Here is a 15,785-nt window from a genome sequence, read left to right as displayed (position 1 = left end):
GCACCAACAATGTTGGCCTGGCATCAGGCTTCAGGCACAGTTTGCCTCGAGCGGTCTCGCTCAACATGCCGTTTACAGCTTAAATGAACATTCGGTACAATTCCCCTCAAATTGTTTCTCGCACATCACACACTGATGTCACCCTTCTGTCCTGCCTTTTTATCGCTCTTCCCACTCTGTCAATTGTGCAGCGTCGGTGGGCATAGTGAACAAAGACACAAGCTGTTTCTTTGGAAGATAGCTACTTGTGCACGCCGGGATAGAACATGTTTTCTGCTTGAACTGTTTCTTTGGCTTGGAGATGTTTTGGCGACAATAGTTGAAGAACTGGCATCAAAAGCCAATCCTCTGCCTCGGTGAACAAAAATTATGCGCACAAGCAAGACGATAATGAACACACAGCACCAATAGCTTTCGAACATGCCACTTTATGACAAGAGAGCCGCATTGTTTGCTTCGGCAGCACCCTCCTGACAAGTAGCGCCCTCTACCGCCCGCAGTGGTCTTTCATTTCAAAAGGTGCCACGCACTGATGACAAAGTGGAGCACTAGCACTTGTCACACACTAGCCAGTATATTCTAGAAAATGCTTTTTCTTCGTATTTATTGTAAAAACAAGGATCAGGTATCCGAGATCATCCTAAAGCTCGTCGCTGCTACGAGCATTAAAAAGTTACAATGGCAAAAAAAAAAAAAAAACTAGGGTGGTTTGAAAGACGCTTCCCTGAAACGGGATTTTTTCATGTGCATAAAGTTGAGCATTGTAGCCTTCAGTAGCACACTAAAAATCACTGCTTTGTAGCAGAGATGTAAATGAGCTCAAAAGAGCAAGTTGACTCCGTTTACTACATTACTTATGATGCAACATGCTGGAAAGTTAGGTTTGGTTTGTGGGGTTTAACGTCTCGGAGCGACAAGGCTATGAGAGACGCTGTTGTTGGAAAGTTTATTGGTAGCACTGAAATAGTGTCGGATATTTATGGACAACCAGTAACCCATGCTCAATGGGCCCATTATGAAAAGAGATAAATAACAGCAGTGAACGAAATTTCCAGAATGAGTTCCCCACGATGTCGCTTTGGGACGTTAGCAGCTAAAACCCAATGCAAGTGGAAAAAGCAGCGAGTGAAATCACTGATCGAGTTACCACTTACAGGTCCAAGGCAGTAGTCATGGCTCTTTCTGTCCTTCAGTGTGAACAATTCTTGGCCTAGTTTATCCCAACGGCCTGGGAAAGAAAAAAGGAAGTGAATGGTTTGCTTCAGTGTTTTTAAGCAGTGATCATCATAGCCAGGAATTTTCAAGCTCTTGTTACAAACATCGGAACTCCTTGCGGCAGAACAAAGCATTCTTTTGTTAAAGATATATGTCGGTCCTGATGTCATACCAAACAATGTTCCTTTTAGGTACTCAGAAGAAGTAGATAAAAATATCTGGTAATATTTAATGAGCCTCTAAAACAAGGTATCCTTCCACATTATCGGAAAGCAACAAAGATAATACCCACTTATAAGACTGGAGATAAACTTGCTGTTATTAACTACAAACCAATTTCCCTTCTCTGCAGCCCACAAACAAGCAGAGAGAGCCCTTTATTTTTAGGCACTTAAGTTCTTTTCCGTAAAGAATAGTTTCTTTTCTGAAGAATAGCATGACATTCAAAAGAGCCTGTCCACAGTTACACAGCTACTACATGTTTCCAATAAAATTATGGAAGAGTTAGACCCGGGCAAGAAAATAGATATGCTTTTTTTTGTCCCCACTGCGGTGGTGTAGTGGTTAAGGTGCCAGACTACTGTGCCGGAGTATTCGGGTTTGATCCAAGCCGCCGCCAACTGCATCTCGATGGGGAAGAAACGAACAGGAGTCTGTGTGCGGTGTGATGTCAGTGCATGTTAAAGATTCCCAGGTGGTAAATGTTATGTATTTCAGCAGCACTTACAGAAACTCTCCTCTTTTTAGGCAAAAAAATTTACAAGCCCTTTCTTACATGGAAGCAGTCCACATTTGCGGCTATGGAAGGGACAATAAGTGATCACTCTTTCTACTTTTTGTACTGCCATACTCGACTCTCACTCTTTATTCTTTTTTTTTTTTTATGCATTAGACAGACAGAGCATGCTACACCCCTTGGGCTAATTAATCCCTCAGTAATCAGTTTGGTCATTTTCACAAGTCATAACGCCATTTTTGTTAGCTTGCAAACATCACTATCGAGATTTTAGCAACACCCATAGATTGCAGATGCACACATCAGGCAACCGATGCCTGGGTAGCAATGTAAACAGAAAAATGCATATATGCTACACCTGTCTTCTTGAACAAAGAACATGGCATAAGGCAGGGGAAGTGTGTTTTCTGGCCTCCAACTTGCTGCAGCTCGGTGTCTATTAGGTTGGTGAGGCGCTCCAGTGCTCTCGTAGCAAGGGGGAGCAGAACGAACGTCCCAGCACTTGACGGGCTTATCAAACCATAGTCAAGCATAAGCTGCAATGTAAAACATTTAAGATATATGACCTTAATTAGGCATGCACAAGGATCTATCTTATTGGAGGGGATTGAGTGTGGGAAGATAACTAATTTCAATGTGCAGTTCGATAGGCTGATTCAAAAACGTTAACATTTTCCTCCTATAATAAGCAATTATTAGAGTAAGAAAACTACATCTTCATCAACAGTATGTCTTATTAAATTGATTTTGACGTAGAAATGGTTATCTGCAGACCTCACAGACTGCAAGGCTAATTAGCAGAAAAGTCGCAGCTTTTCAAAAGTTACACAGACAAGTTCACTTATTTAGAATGGTTAAAAACACAAATCAGGTGGTATTTATAACCCAAAATTGCGGAGATTTGCAGAATACTTCAGTCAGATGCTAATCACATAAGTAAAGACTGAGTAGTACAATGGCATCCTATCTCCCCCTCTTGGCATGGCTTCAGTGCTCCCATCATGCTGCACTTGTGATGGCGAGCATGCTTTTCTAGTTTAATGACAGTCAACTTCGTTCCAACTCATTGCTTTATCCACGTACCAGATAACACGGTCATCGATAATTTAAATCAATACGACTGTGCCACACACACGCACACAAGCCCTGTAGTTTAACCAAAAAAAAACATGCACTCAGTTTTCACTTTCTTAGCTGCTTACAAGCTGTACACGAGCGCATGCGTTCGCGGTACAGTCTCCAATGGCCGCGCAGGGCTGCAAAGGTTTACAGAACACTGTAGTCACATTTTTCTTCTCTTCTGTGGCTAGTTCGGCGCATAGTATGGAACTGAAAACACCGCAGCGGTCGAGAAAACATAAGTAAACTGCACCACTCATAAACAGGCTGTATGCCATGAAGCCCGCGAGAAATTGCGAAGTTTTTCAATGGCTCAGCCCATCTCCTGCAATATTCTAAGCCCCATGCACTCTTATTTATTTATTTATTTATTTATTTATTTATTTTGGCAATACAGTTGCAACCCGTCTTGCTGCTCCCGTAGTCAATAACCGTTCCTGTCATATACATGAGCAATGAGCATGTTGGGATGTTTTATAGTACACTTGCAAAGGCTTCAGCGCCAAACTATGTAACTTTTCTGCAATTTCTCGTATCTAGGTTTATAAAATCATCCTATAACGGCTTTGAATACCACTCAATATTTAAGTGAGCTTTTCTAAGAGTGCAAACAAACCCACTGGGTTGAGTGCACCCGTGCACCATACAATATATTGGGTTCAAGCTACGACCACTACGACCATCCGAAGGGCAGTGATCCTTAAGAACGATCAGCGTTAAATGTATTCACGTAGCACCGCTCAATAAACAACTTCTACCCACCTTCTGGCTTTTACAAAGTGCATTCTTTGCATCGGATTTAGTGAACGTACTCGGCTGCACCAATCGGGAACACCGGAGAAATGTTTCAGGGCCCATCGCGCTGGCGTGAAAGGCCCGTAAAAAGTCCACAGGTCTTGGTAGCATGTTGCGACTTCAGACTAAGTTCAAGCACAGGTGCAGTACACGCTCAGCATCTGACATGTAAAATCTAAAAGAACGGGTGCTAGCTAACCGACTACACGGACATAACGACAAAGCATGTGAGAAAACGCGCCCGAGAGGGGCAACACAAATTTCACAGCATCCTGCACCGGAAGTATAGTGTTCTAGAATTGGGAAGTGTGCCGTCTTCGGCGCGCGGCAATGGGAGCGACGTGGTCGCCGGAGCGATGAAAAGCGTAGGTGGCGCTGTCAGCCGTAGGAGCGCATCACAAGCGCGCGCGCCGCAGAGGAAACGCTTGGGGCGTCTGCTTCTGCGGCTCGTTTCCTGCGTGAATTTTGTTGCATCGCGTTGCTTCTCTGGCTGTTGTACTATGGCGCGTTGTTGAGCGAAGAGCGATGATTGGTCAAGCAGGAAAACACATGTTTGCAGACAGCATATTAACAGTTCCGTCAGTCTCGTATAACTTTCGCCCCCCCCCCCCCCCCCTTCTTTTACTGAATGCTCTTTTCCTTCCTTTCGTTCTTTCTTCTTGCTCATTGCGCGCTCTTTCTGCTGCCTTCCCTATTCGATCCCTTCCCTTGTCGAAATACACTCAAAGCATGGTTGACTCAAAGCATGTTTTCCTAAGCAGCAGCACCGCGGAAGGCCTTCGGGTAACTTTGCAGTCCACAGTCGACCTCGCTGACTACTTATCTGCAAAATGCGGCTTTACATACATTATCACATATCGAGACTAAGCCAAGACAAACTAGAAAACCTCTTCGGCATCGTGAGGCAATTTAATGGCTGCAACGATCATCCCACGCCGGCTCAATTTTTTAGTGACAGTTAATGCCCTGACAACTTAGCGAAGCCCCCAAAGACAGGAAATTGTAATGCTGAGATTGTAAATGCCTTACTTGGAATTAGCCTTACAAGCGAGAAACCTACCCAGCTTCTTTCAAATCCTATTGATGAGCTTGACTGTTTGGTTGACGAGAGAAGGCTCGAGGACGTCGAAGCTACTTTGAATTCCCTTCCTTCAGATGACCGCAGATACGTCACTAGGCACAGTTCTAGCCGTCTCATAGCTTATATTGCAGGATATGTCGCTAGAAAGTTCATGAAGTCAAAATGCAGTACTTGCTCCGCTTATCTCATTTCCAGCAAATCGTGCGCGGTACAAAAAGAAGAAAATCAATTTATCTCAAACTTCGACCACGGAGGTCTTCTTTATCCGTCCTCGGAGCTTGCAAAGCTCGTGCACACGCTGGAAGAGTCTTTCACGTTTTTTTTTTTTTTTAGTTCAAGAAAGATTAACGCAAATAGCATGCGTGAACTTGCTTTGTTTTTGCAAAGCGCAGAGGGTTCCAAGTTTGGTTGCACTACTCATGACAAAGAAATGACACTTAACATAGTGAAGTTCTACGTCCTCGTGCGATTGCGTTTTTATGCCAAGTCGCTAAACCAAGAGCAGACCTCTAAAGCAGAGCAGGTAAAGCACCTAAAGCTGCGAGGAGGTGCAAGTAATCGTGTTTAAGGACTTTAATCACTCTGCCTTTCTCTTGTGTGTTTTCAAATTTAGCAGCTTAATTTATGCACGGCCTAGTACAGTTCATTAAATTCTCATATAGTTCTGTACAGTTTTATACGTTTGTACCATATTCTTGCACTAAGTCGCGATTATTTTTTCACGTCGTCCATTGTGTGGTTTCGTTCATTTCTATGTGCTCTCATTCATTCATTTCGTTTTGAGTAGGACTGCCAGTTCATATGTATTCGCCCACATTTAAATAAAGTCATCAGTAGGCGCTGGCATAATTTCTGTCTTCAAGCAATCTTCGCATACCTCTATTTACATGTGGCGCAAAAAGTACGCTAGCCTAGCCTAAAACACCATTCACTGCGTTTTCAGTACATGCGAGCGTCGATGGAAGACTTCAGTCTAGCCCGCATAAACCGGTGCATCCAATATTAAAAATTTACATGATCATAGAAATACGTTAGACATTCGTCATTGAACCTCCCGCTAGTGTTCGAGAAATAAAGTACCCAATACGTTCAGGAAATATATCTTGCCGTTGCTTGGCAGTTCGTCGGTAATCTGTATCTTACATTGCCTGTATGTGTATTGCCGTTCCCTGGCGACGGCCGCTTATTTTATAGGGAACTAGTTGTTTTGTTCATGAACATAACCGTTTTAATACATTTAGACAAGCGTGTGGGAGCTAAAGCGACACAATTTATTGCGCCTTCGGAGTCCGATTGAACTAGCGGTGACGGTTCACCCAGCTGTCTGCTCCGCGCTCACTGCGCTCCTCCTGCACACAGCGCCCTCTCTCCTGTCATCGCTGAAACGACCAGCTCGCCGGCGGCAGACGGCACACTTCTCAATTCTAGAACACTATACCGGAAGCGATCCCTCGCTACTGCTGTCACGTGCCTCTACGTCCTGCTTGGACGAGCGCGCCCCGAGCGGCCGGTCGGGGCGTACCAGCTGCGCGCGAGTGTCAACTCCTACGCTGTGTGCTGCCAAACTGCCTTTCTGCTTTTTATTAAGTCGAAAGCCTTTAATGGCCCATGCCGTCGTGGACAAAGTGTGTCCCGCTTTTGCGGCGTTCTGATTGGCCGAGGCGGGCCATCTACAATGCCACACTTGAACGCGCGCCAAGGAACGCCACCCGACAGGAGCGATGGTGTACTGTCCAAACTCACACTTGCCGGAGAAGGTGTGATACTGCGCCTTTCCTTTCCTGTAAACCAATTATAATTATATGTAGCATTGCGACGAATGCCGACAATAGGCTAACGATGGGAGGCAAATTACAGAATAGGAAGTGTATGCTTACAGAGACCCTCTGTTGTTGTGGCTGTAGGAAGAATGAAAAGAAAATGCACGGGCCTGCTACTGGCTCTGTAGCTGAGCCACCTCCGCTGCCTCGTGCGGACAGAAGAAAAAAATAGAGAAGAAAGAAAAGAAAGAGGGAAAGAAAGACGCGCGCCGCAACAACGGCCGTCGTCCACCACCGAAGCGGTGGCGGGTGCAATGACGGCCTACAACAGATAAAAATTCGGTGGCAGGCTAGCCCCTGCCGCAAGCGGCGGGGACCTACCTGTCCCAGCCCCATCAGGGGAGTAGACCCTCTAATTTTGAGGCAAAAGCCTTTAATGGCGTTTATACTGTCGTGGACAAAGTGTGTTCCGCTTTTGCGGCGTTCTGATTGGCCGAGGCGGAATGTTTATTTTATTGATTTATTTATAGGAAGAGAAAGGCACGGTAACTGTCTCACTTGATTTCTGTGGATACCGCAAGGGAAGGGAGGAAGATGGGAATGAAAGTGGAAAGAGAGAAAGAGGAGCCGTAGTGGAGGGCTACGGAGTAATTTCGACCACCTGGGGATCTTTAACGTGCGCTGACATCGCACAGCACACGACGCCTCTTCGTTTCGCGGAATGTTGTTGTTGTGGCTGTAGGAAGAAGGAAAAGAAAATGCACGGGCCTGCTACTGGCTCTGCAGCTGAGCCACCTTCGCTGCCTCGTGAAGACAGAAGAGAAAACAGAGAAGAAAGAAAAGGAAGAGGGTAAGAAAGACGCGCGCCGCAACAACAGCCGTCGTCCACCACCAAAGCGGTGGCAACGACGGCCTACAACAGATAAAAATTCGGTGGCAGGCTAGCCCCCGCCGCAAGCGGCGGTGACCTACCTGCCCCAGCCCCATCAGGGGAGTCGATGCAGAATGCTTCCCTGTCATCTGCAATGCCACACTTGAACGCGCGCCAAGGAACGCCACCCGACAGGAGCGATGTGTACTGTCCAAACACACTTGCCGGAGAAAGTGTGATAGATACTGCGCCTTTCCTTTCCTGTAAACCAATTATATTTATATGTAGCACTGCAACGAATGCCGACAGTAGGCTAACGATGGGAGGCAAATTACAGGATAGGAAGTGTGCGCTTACAGAGACCCTCTAATTTTAAGGCGAAAGTCTATAATGGCTCATACTGTCATGGACAAAGTGTGTCCCATTTTTTCGGCGGCTGTCGCGTGGCGTTCCTTGGCGCTCGTTCAAGTGTGGATTGCAGATGGCAGAAACGCTAGACGAGATGAGACTTCCGGAGGAAAGGCGCAGTACCTCCGACAAGTGTGCGTTTGGATGGTGCGCCATCGCGCGCGTGGCGTTCCTTGGCACGCGTTCAAGTGTGGGATTGCAGAAGACAGGAAGGCTAAACAAGATGAGACTTTTGGAGAAAAGGCGCAGTACCTGTCACACTTTCTCCGGCAAGTGTGCGTTTGGATGATGCACCATCGCTCTTGTCACGTCAAGCAACCACCGACATCCATCGGACGGCCAACGGCCATCCGTTTCGGATGTTCCGGATGGCCGATGGACGTCCGCGAACAGCCAATGGACGTCCGACGGCCGTCCGATGGGCGTCCAAAGGGACATGTTAGTCTGGCCAACGGACGTCCATTTTGGACGTCCGTTACCGGATCTTTCTCAGATATTCGCATATATGCTGCATGCATGCTTTTTCCGCTCCCACGATGCAATAAAATAGAAATGCAGTTCAAAGTACAGCAGAAATATTTTATTGTAGTTGTACATCAGCACAGCACTGAGTTATTGTAAAATGTCTAATTCCTCAATATGACATAAAACTTGAAGCGGACATCCATCTTCCGTGATGAAGTGAAAGCAAACAGCTTTCTGAAAAAAAAAAAGGTTAGTCTTCAAGCCTACACTAAATTTCAGTCGACCATTATATCTGAAATGCTCGGCAACTTGTCTTAGCATTCACATTAAGACCAAAATAACACAATGAGAGAAATAGCCTGTAGCTCATGCACAGCATAGTAAGCCTTGACTCGAGGTTCTGTGGGGGCCAATAACAAGGAAATTGAGTATTTCTCATATTGTACCTGCCCTACAACACTTGCTACAAGCAGTCTCAAATATCGGCGAGGTTCTGCCCTCCTTTTCCCCAGTTCACGCCAGCTAAATCGCTCAGTCGTGGTTCTTCACCGTGACTCTATATAAATCACATCACACCAAGCTGGTCTCCCACTATCTTTTGAATATCGCATAGATTCATCTGCAATGCCTCAAGGACAAAGCTAAATAATTAGAGTGGAGAGTTGGGCCAGTTGGCACATATTGGTAAGGAATAAAACCAGCGGAAAGACGCAGACAAAGAGAGAAGCACACAACACAACGCTGGACTGACAACTGAATTTATTGCTAAGAAACTGGCATTCATATATTCCCTTCAGCGAAGAAGCAAGACATGCGCACGTGGCAAGAAAAATAATAAAAAAATAAAAATGATAATCACGGGGAAAATTACGTTAACAAGGCGCTATCTATGTGTGCTGTAAAGAATTTAGGAACTGAAATTCTTTATCGTACAAGGTGACAGAAGTTTCGATAAAAAAAAAGTCTCATCATTTTTAATAATATGAAAAGATTCCAGGATTTCGCGTTGGCTCTTTGTTTTACCCCGCCCCAGGATGACTGTTTCCTTAAGCAACGGCCTGCATTTATGCTTCCGGCAGTGTTTCGGCAAATTGGCCCGTTCGTCGGAAAGTACGGATCTTTCATGCGAAGTCGGGCATTTATGCACCGACCTGTCTGTCCAACGTACATATTCCCGCATGATAATGAAATGCAATACACAACTTGAGTTACACAGGGTACAAACTTCGTCTCATGGCTCACCGTGCACTGTGACTTTGCCTTATTGCTAATTTTCCTGCACAAACTATCCAATTTACGTGGAGCGGAAACCGTAAATTGGCTAGTTTCAGCATTACCTACCTTAGTCTTCTGCATAATAATATTAAGACCAACCTGCGTGCTTCTCCTGTCTAGATATTTATCATTAGTTGCAGTTGGTCCTCTGAGTAACATAACAAGGCAAGGCCATCAGCGAATCGCAAATTACTGAGATATTCTGCATCGACCCCCCATTGCATGCCTTTGAATACACTCCCTAGGCAAGCTGTAAACAGCACTGGGAAGATCATGTCACCTTGCCTAACACCTTTCTTAATTGGAATTTTATCGCTATTGTTTATGCAAAACTATGGTTGCTATGCAGCTTCTATAGATATCTTCCAGAACTTTCACATATGGCTCATCTACACCCTGATCTCGCAATGACCGCTGAGGTTTCAACTGAGTCAAGTGCTTAATTGTAGTCAATGAATGCTATGTATAAAGGCTGGTCATATACTCTGAGCACTTTTCTATCACCTGGTTTATGGTGTGGATTAATCGATGGTAGAGTACCCTTTCAGAAATCCTGCTTCAACCTTTGGTTGATTAAAGTCTAAGAATTGTCCTGATCCGATTAGCGAGAAGCACGCAGCGTGTTGATAACTGCACTTTTTATCTAGAGATGAAAAGAGCCTTTAAGTCAGGAAGTAGCAAAGGAACAATCCATGTTCTTAGACTTTTCGCTTGATTGAGCGAGTTCGGCATATATTTATATTTTATTAACTTGCTTGGTTGCTGCGGCGCTGATCTTTGGAAGATAAAATCTGAGCAAAACCATTCGTCTACTCACGCTGCCTGTTCGTCTGCAGGTGTGATAATGTGGGTGACGTCCTTAAGAATGGCACAGCCTAGCAGACGATGGGCCCAGCTTAGCGCGCTTTGTCGGCCTACGCTTAGTCTCAAACTGTTTCCAGCCTCGCCCCGTCATACGGCGCTGACTGATGCACGGAAACGTCAGTGCTCGCGCACGTAATCTAAAGATTTGGGCGCCTGTACCTACCTGATAGCTAGGGAAATGCATCGTCTAGTGGGTGAATGCAGCTGTCCAATCTCTCTCTCTCTCTCTCTCACACACACACACACACACACACACACACACACACACACACACACACACACACACACACACACACACACACACACACACACACACACACACACACACACACACACACACACACACACACACACACACACACACACACACACACACACACACACACACACACACACACACACACACACACACACACACACACACACACACACACACACACACACACACACACACACACACACACACACACACACACACACACACACACACACACACACACACACACACACACACACACACACACACACACACACACACACACACACACACACACACACACACACACACACACACACACACACACACACACACACACACACACACACACACACACACACACACACACACACACACACACACACACACACACACACACACACACACACACACACACACACACACACACACACACACACACACACACACACACACACACACACACACACACACACACACACACACACACACACACACACACACACACACACACACACACACACACACACACACACACACACACACACACACACACACACACACACACACACACACACACACACACACACACACACACACACACACACACACACACACACACACACACACACACACACACACACACACACACACACACACACACACACACACACACACACACACACACACACACACACACACACACACACACACACACACACACACACACACACACACACACACACACACACACACACACACACACACACACACACACACACACACACACACACACACACACACACCAGTTATGCAACAGCATGCAGCGCTTTAAACGCAAGGCTCACCTGAACGTCTGACGCTGTTTCAAGAAATGAGTGTGCTGTTTTATTTATACCATTCACCTCTCGAACCACGCGCAATGAGTCTTTATTTTGTGCGCAATTGTAAACATATGCTTCATTAGTTTCTTCTAAAAGTGTAATTTGCTCAAGTCACAGAAAAACGAATCTTCTTGTTCGATTCTTTTTTGGTGCGAGGGCACACACATTGGTTGTTTCGGTTAATGGGGTTCAATGTCACAAACTCATTCAGGTTTCTCTTTTTTGCGCGGTAACTGAATACAACCGCAGGATGAACACGGGAGCGTCGGCTGTGTGGAACCGCTATAGCTAAGATTTACGGGGATACAGGTTCAGTGAATTAACAGACGCAGCTTTCACAGGCTTCGGTAGTAATTTAGTTCGGGCTGCACCAGGCGACCAGTCTGCTGCATCCAACATATGCATATAGCGAAATCGTAGGTGGATCGTTATCCCTCTGCGATAAGCTCGGTTTTCGCGCCGTCCAGTGTGACTTGTTCAATCTTTCCGCACTCGGCGAATAGGGCGCCTTTGTTGATCAAGTTCACGTGCTTGTTACAATATAGCAGTTAGAGTGCCAAAAATAAGAGCAGTGATTCAGTTCTTTGGCGGTTTTAAATCCACTGAAATCGGGCCTCGATTGGTAATTGACCGACGCACTAGCAGGTAGTACATATGAAGCCACGTATAAAGGCAGCAGCAGCTGTGAAAAAAAGTAATTCCAAAGAAAAAAATGTCACGTCCCGTGTGCAGTCAATATACACGACGAACCTTTCACACAGCTGACATATTCTTTTCCTATAACCTTGCTACTGCTGTATCGTCACGTCACACACACAACGTACGAGCGTGGAGGGTGAAAAGCGAAATTCATTTGGCACTCATCGTATAGAGCTTATTCACATGACGTCCTTGTTGCTTTACTGGCAACCATGGCACGCACACGCAACATGAGAGAGGGAGAAAGAAAGAGAAAGAGAGGGCCTACGGCGAATCAGGGTACGGCGTCGGTGAAATCCGAGCTCTGGTTGGACGGCGTTCCAAACGGCGTCTCAAGTATCCGACAAATGAGCGGCGCGCAGCAGGGAGAACGCTGGTAGACCGGCGCCGACGCGTTGGAAGCATTTTTTGTGTGCTTTTAGTTTCGAACCACCTAACGTTATGGCGTCTCCGCAAAACAGGGTTGCCACAACGGCCGCCTGCTAAACCTGATAGTGAATAGGACCTATACATCTCTTTGGTGGCGCTCGTGTTGCGCCCTGGTTGCTGGCTCAACTACTACAAAGTCAGCCAACTACCGATACATCATCCTTCCTTTGAGGCTACTCTCAACATAAAGAACACAAAAATAACTACTTAGTTAACTGTTGAAAATGTTCATCATAAGTCAGGCGCGCCCTAGGTCGAACAGTTCTCGTGGACCGCCTAGTTACACATCCACTACACTTTGCTGTCACTCTGGAGTCGTCGCCAGATGATATCGCGTATCAGCCGAGGTGGGCTGATGCTCAACAGGATTAGGAACTTCGGCATCCACCACAGGTTCTGGTTCAGATGCACCAAGCTAGGCCATACTCCTCAGTGTCATCTCTTTCCACAAAGGTACCTCTTATCGGGAGGAGGTGCACCTTGTTGCGTCGTAACTCATGCCCGTCTTCAGTTATAACCGGCGATGATCGTGCAGCCACTTCTTCCTGCACTCGGACCCTCCTGCCCCATCGTCTATGCTCCCTCAGCCGCACCATGTCACCAGTTTGTAATGGCCGCAGATGCCTTCCTCTGCTGCGGATCTGCTTGTGTTTGACTGGCTGGGTAGGGATATACGGTGAAAAGTCTGGGATTCTGGACCTAAGGCGCCGTCTCATGAGCAGCTCGCTTGGACGTCGGTCGTCTTCCAAGGGTGCAGACATGCAACTCAGCAAGCCAAGCCAAAAATCTTCATTAGAGTCAGATGTTTTCTTGAGAATGCGTTTCTCAATTTTCACTCCTTTTTTCTGCTAGGCCATTAGAGCGGGGAAAGTGGGGGCTTGAGGTTACATGTTGGAAGTCATACTTCTCGGCAAATTGTCGAAATTCCTTTGATGTGAATTGTGGGCCGTTGCCACTGCTGACTTCCAGGGGTATGCCGTGTCTGGCAAACATGCTACCCAAAGCTGCCATGACAGTTTGTGCAGTGGTATCTCGAAGTCGCTCCACTTCAGGAAAATTAGAGAATGCATCGTATGCTATCACACAGGAATTGCCACCATACCCAAATAGATCAACTCCAACCCTTGCCCAGGGCAGGTGTGGCACTTCTCGCATGAGCAGGGGTTCTGGCTGCTGGTAGGCAAATTGTTGGCAAACATGAAAACCTCGAATTAATGTTGCAATGTCAGTAGAGAGGCCTGGCCAGAAGACCAGTCCTCTAGCCCTAGTCTTGCATTTGTTGATGCCGAGGTGACCACCATAGATATTATCTAGCATTCTTTTTCTCATAAGGGAATGACGATTTTTCTTCCTTTGAAGAGTACACTATAGACCTCCGTTAGCTCACCATCAAATGGCTTGTAAGGGCCAGGCAATAGGAGGTCTTCTTGGAGGCAATGTATCACTTTTGCCAGTTCAGGTGCTCACCAAGATATTTTGTTGGGCGAGTTGGTGAACCCAGGGGTTGTTTCATGTGATTGTTTCGTTTTCGTCATGTTTGTTTTTATCTGGGCCTTGGAGTAAAAGCTTAGGCATAGTTGCGAGTCAGCGCTTGTACTGTGGCTTTCTTTTATCTTGTCCTTTGTCTTCGTGTTCGCGCTGTTTAAATAGTAATCAGGGTGCTCAGAAGTTTCACGAACCAGCTGTGATCTCGTGGTGTCGCTGACAATTGGGAGTCCTAGATCTCAACTGCATGTACCTCTACGTCCACCAGCTCGGCGCTGCCGGCCTTGTTCATGGTTAAGGCTCCGGACAATAAGTCCGACACCACAACCTCCTTTCCAGGTATACATGCTATAGATGAAAGTCATATCTTATCAGTCTTAAGAAAAAAAAACGCTGCAAATCAGGTGGCATATGTCCTGCACACTTTTCTGCGCAATTGCAATGAGAGACAATTATGGTCAGTTTCTGCTTGCACATGTCGACCGTAAACAAAATGGCGAAAATTTTCAAAACCAAACGTGACTGCCAAAGCCTCTTTTTCAATTTGCGAGTATCGCGTTTCAGCTCCGGAGAGAACTCTGAAAGCATAGGCGATCGGCCGCCACCCTTCAGGATGCTGTTCTAAAAGTGCTGCCCCAAGCCCGTACTGGGAGGCATCACTTGACACCTTCACAGGTTTTGCTGGGTCAAACAGTGCAAGCACAGGACTTGAGCACTAGCGAGATTTTAGCGCCTCCCACTCAGCCTGATGGGCGTTAGTCTACTCGAAGATTGCGTCTTCCTTGATGACATCCCGCATTAGGGTTGTTGCAGCAGACACGTTAAACAAATATTTTTCAAAATAGTTTATAAAACCAAATCTCTTCTGCACATCAGTCTTAGTAGCCTGTGGCGGAATTAAGTCATCAATTCTCTGAACTAGTGATGGACCATGAGAAATGCCTTTGCTGTTGATGATATCACCGAGGAACTCTATTTGCTTTTGGCCTAGCTTACACTTGCTCAGGTTGAAAGTGAGCCCCTGCTTCTCGGCCCTCTCCAGCACTGCCTGCAACCTTTTGCCACGCTCTTCTCGTGTCCTGCCCCACACAAGAACATCGCCAACATAGACTCTATAACTACAGGGAGTCCCTCTAGTATCTGACACATCAGTTCAGTTCAATTCAGTCGTTCAGTCGTGTCCGACTCTTCGTGACCCTATGGACCATATCACGCCACGCTTTCCGGTATCTCACTATCTTCCTGACATCACATAACTTCATCTGCAGCACCTCGAGGATGCCATCTAACCATCGCGTTCGCTGCCTACCCCTTCTCCGGCGACCCTCAACCTTTCCCAACATCAAATCTTTCTCCAGCGACTCCTCTCTTCTCATCAGATGACCAAAGTAGCTGAGCTTTAACTTTAGAATTTGACCCTCCAATGAGCAGTCAGGATTTATG

At 46.2% G+C, this 15,785-nt stretch overlaps 2 protein-coding genes across 5 annotated transcripts in view; both read right to left on the bottom strand.

Annotated features, from left to right (window-relative positions):
• Positions 1-4,180, bottom strand: part of ProRS-m (prolyl-tRNA synthetase 2-like protein, mitochondrial) — a 29,871-nt gene extending 25,691 nt beyond the window's left edge. Inside the window, exons 1-3 of one of the 3 annotated variants that reach the window (XM_084581763.1) lie at positions 3,833-4,180; positions 2,310-2,487; positions 1,155-1,228 (exon numbers count right to left, since the gene is read on the bottom strand). In XM_084581763.1, the coding sequence (XP_084437889.1) occupies positions 1,155-1,228; positions 2,310-2,487; positions 3,833-3,976 (396 nt within the window). In that variant the 5' untranslated portion in view covers positions 3,977-4,180. The remainder of the gene's footprint in view (positions 1-1,154; positions 1,229-2,309; positions 2,488-3,832) is intronic. The other 2 variants (XM_084581765.1, XM_084581764.1) reach the window with 2 other exon arrangements.
• A 4,122-nt stretch (positions 4,181-8,302) lies between these two features.
• The window catches only part of LOC146175423 (uncharacterized), a 57,465-nt gene continuing 49,982 nt past the window's right edge, over positions 8,303-15,785 (bottom strand). For both annotated transcript variants that reach the window (XR_014701397.1, XR_014701398.1), the window contains one exon: positions 8,303-8,684. The gene's annotated coding sequence lies outside the window, so the exon portion shown is untranslated. The remainder of the gene's footprint in view (positions 8,685-15,785) is intronic.

This window comes from Amblyomma maculatum, chromosome 10 (genome assembly GCF_055883805.1).
Source record: "Amblyomma maculatum isolate TAMU_Amacu chromosome 10, ASM5588380v1, whole genome shotgun sequence".
In the NCBI taxonomy this organism is placed as follows: Eukaryota; Metazoa; Arthropoda; class Arachnida; order Ixodida; family Ixodidae; genus Amblyomma; species Amblyomma maculatum.
This window is presented reverse-complemented; position numbering and strand designations above follow the sequence as displayed.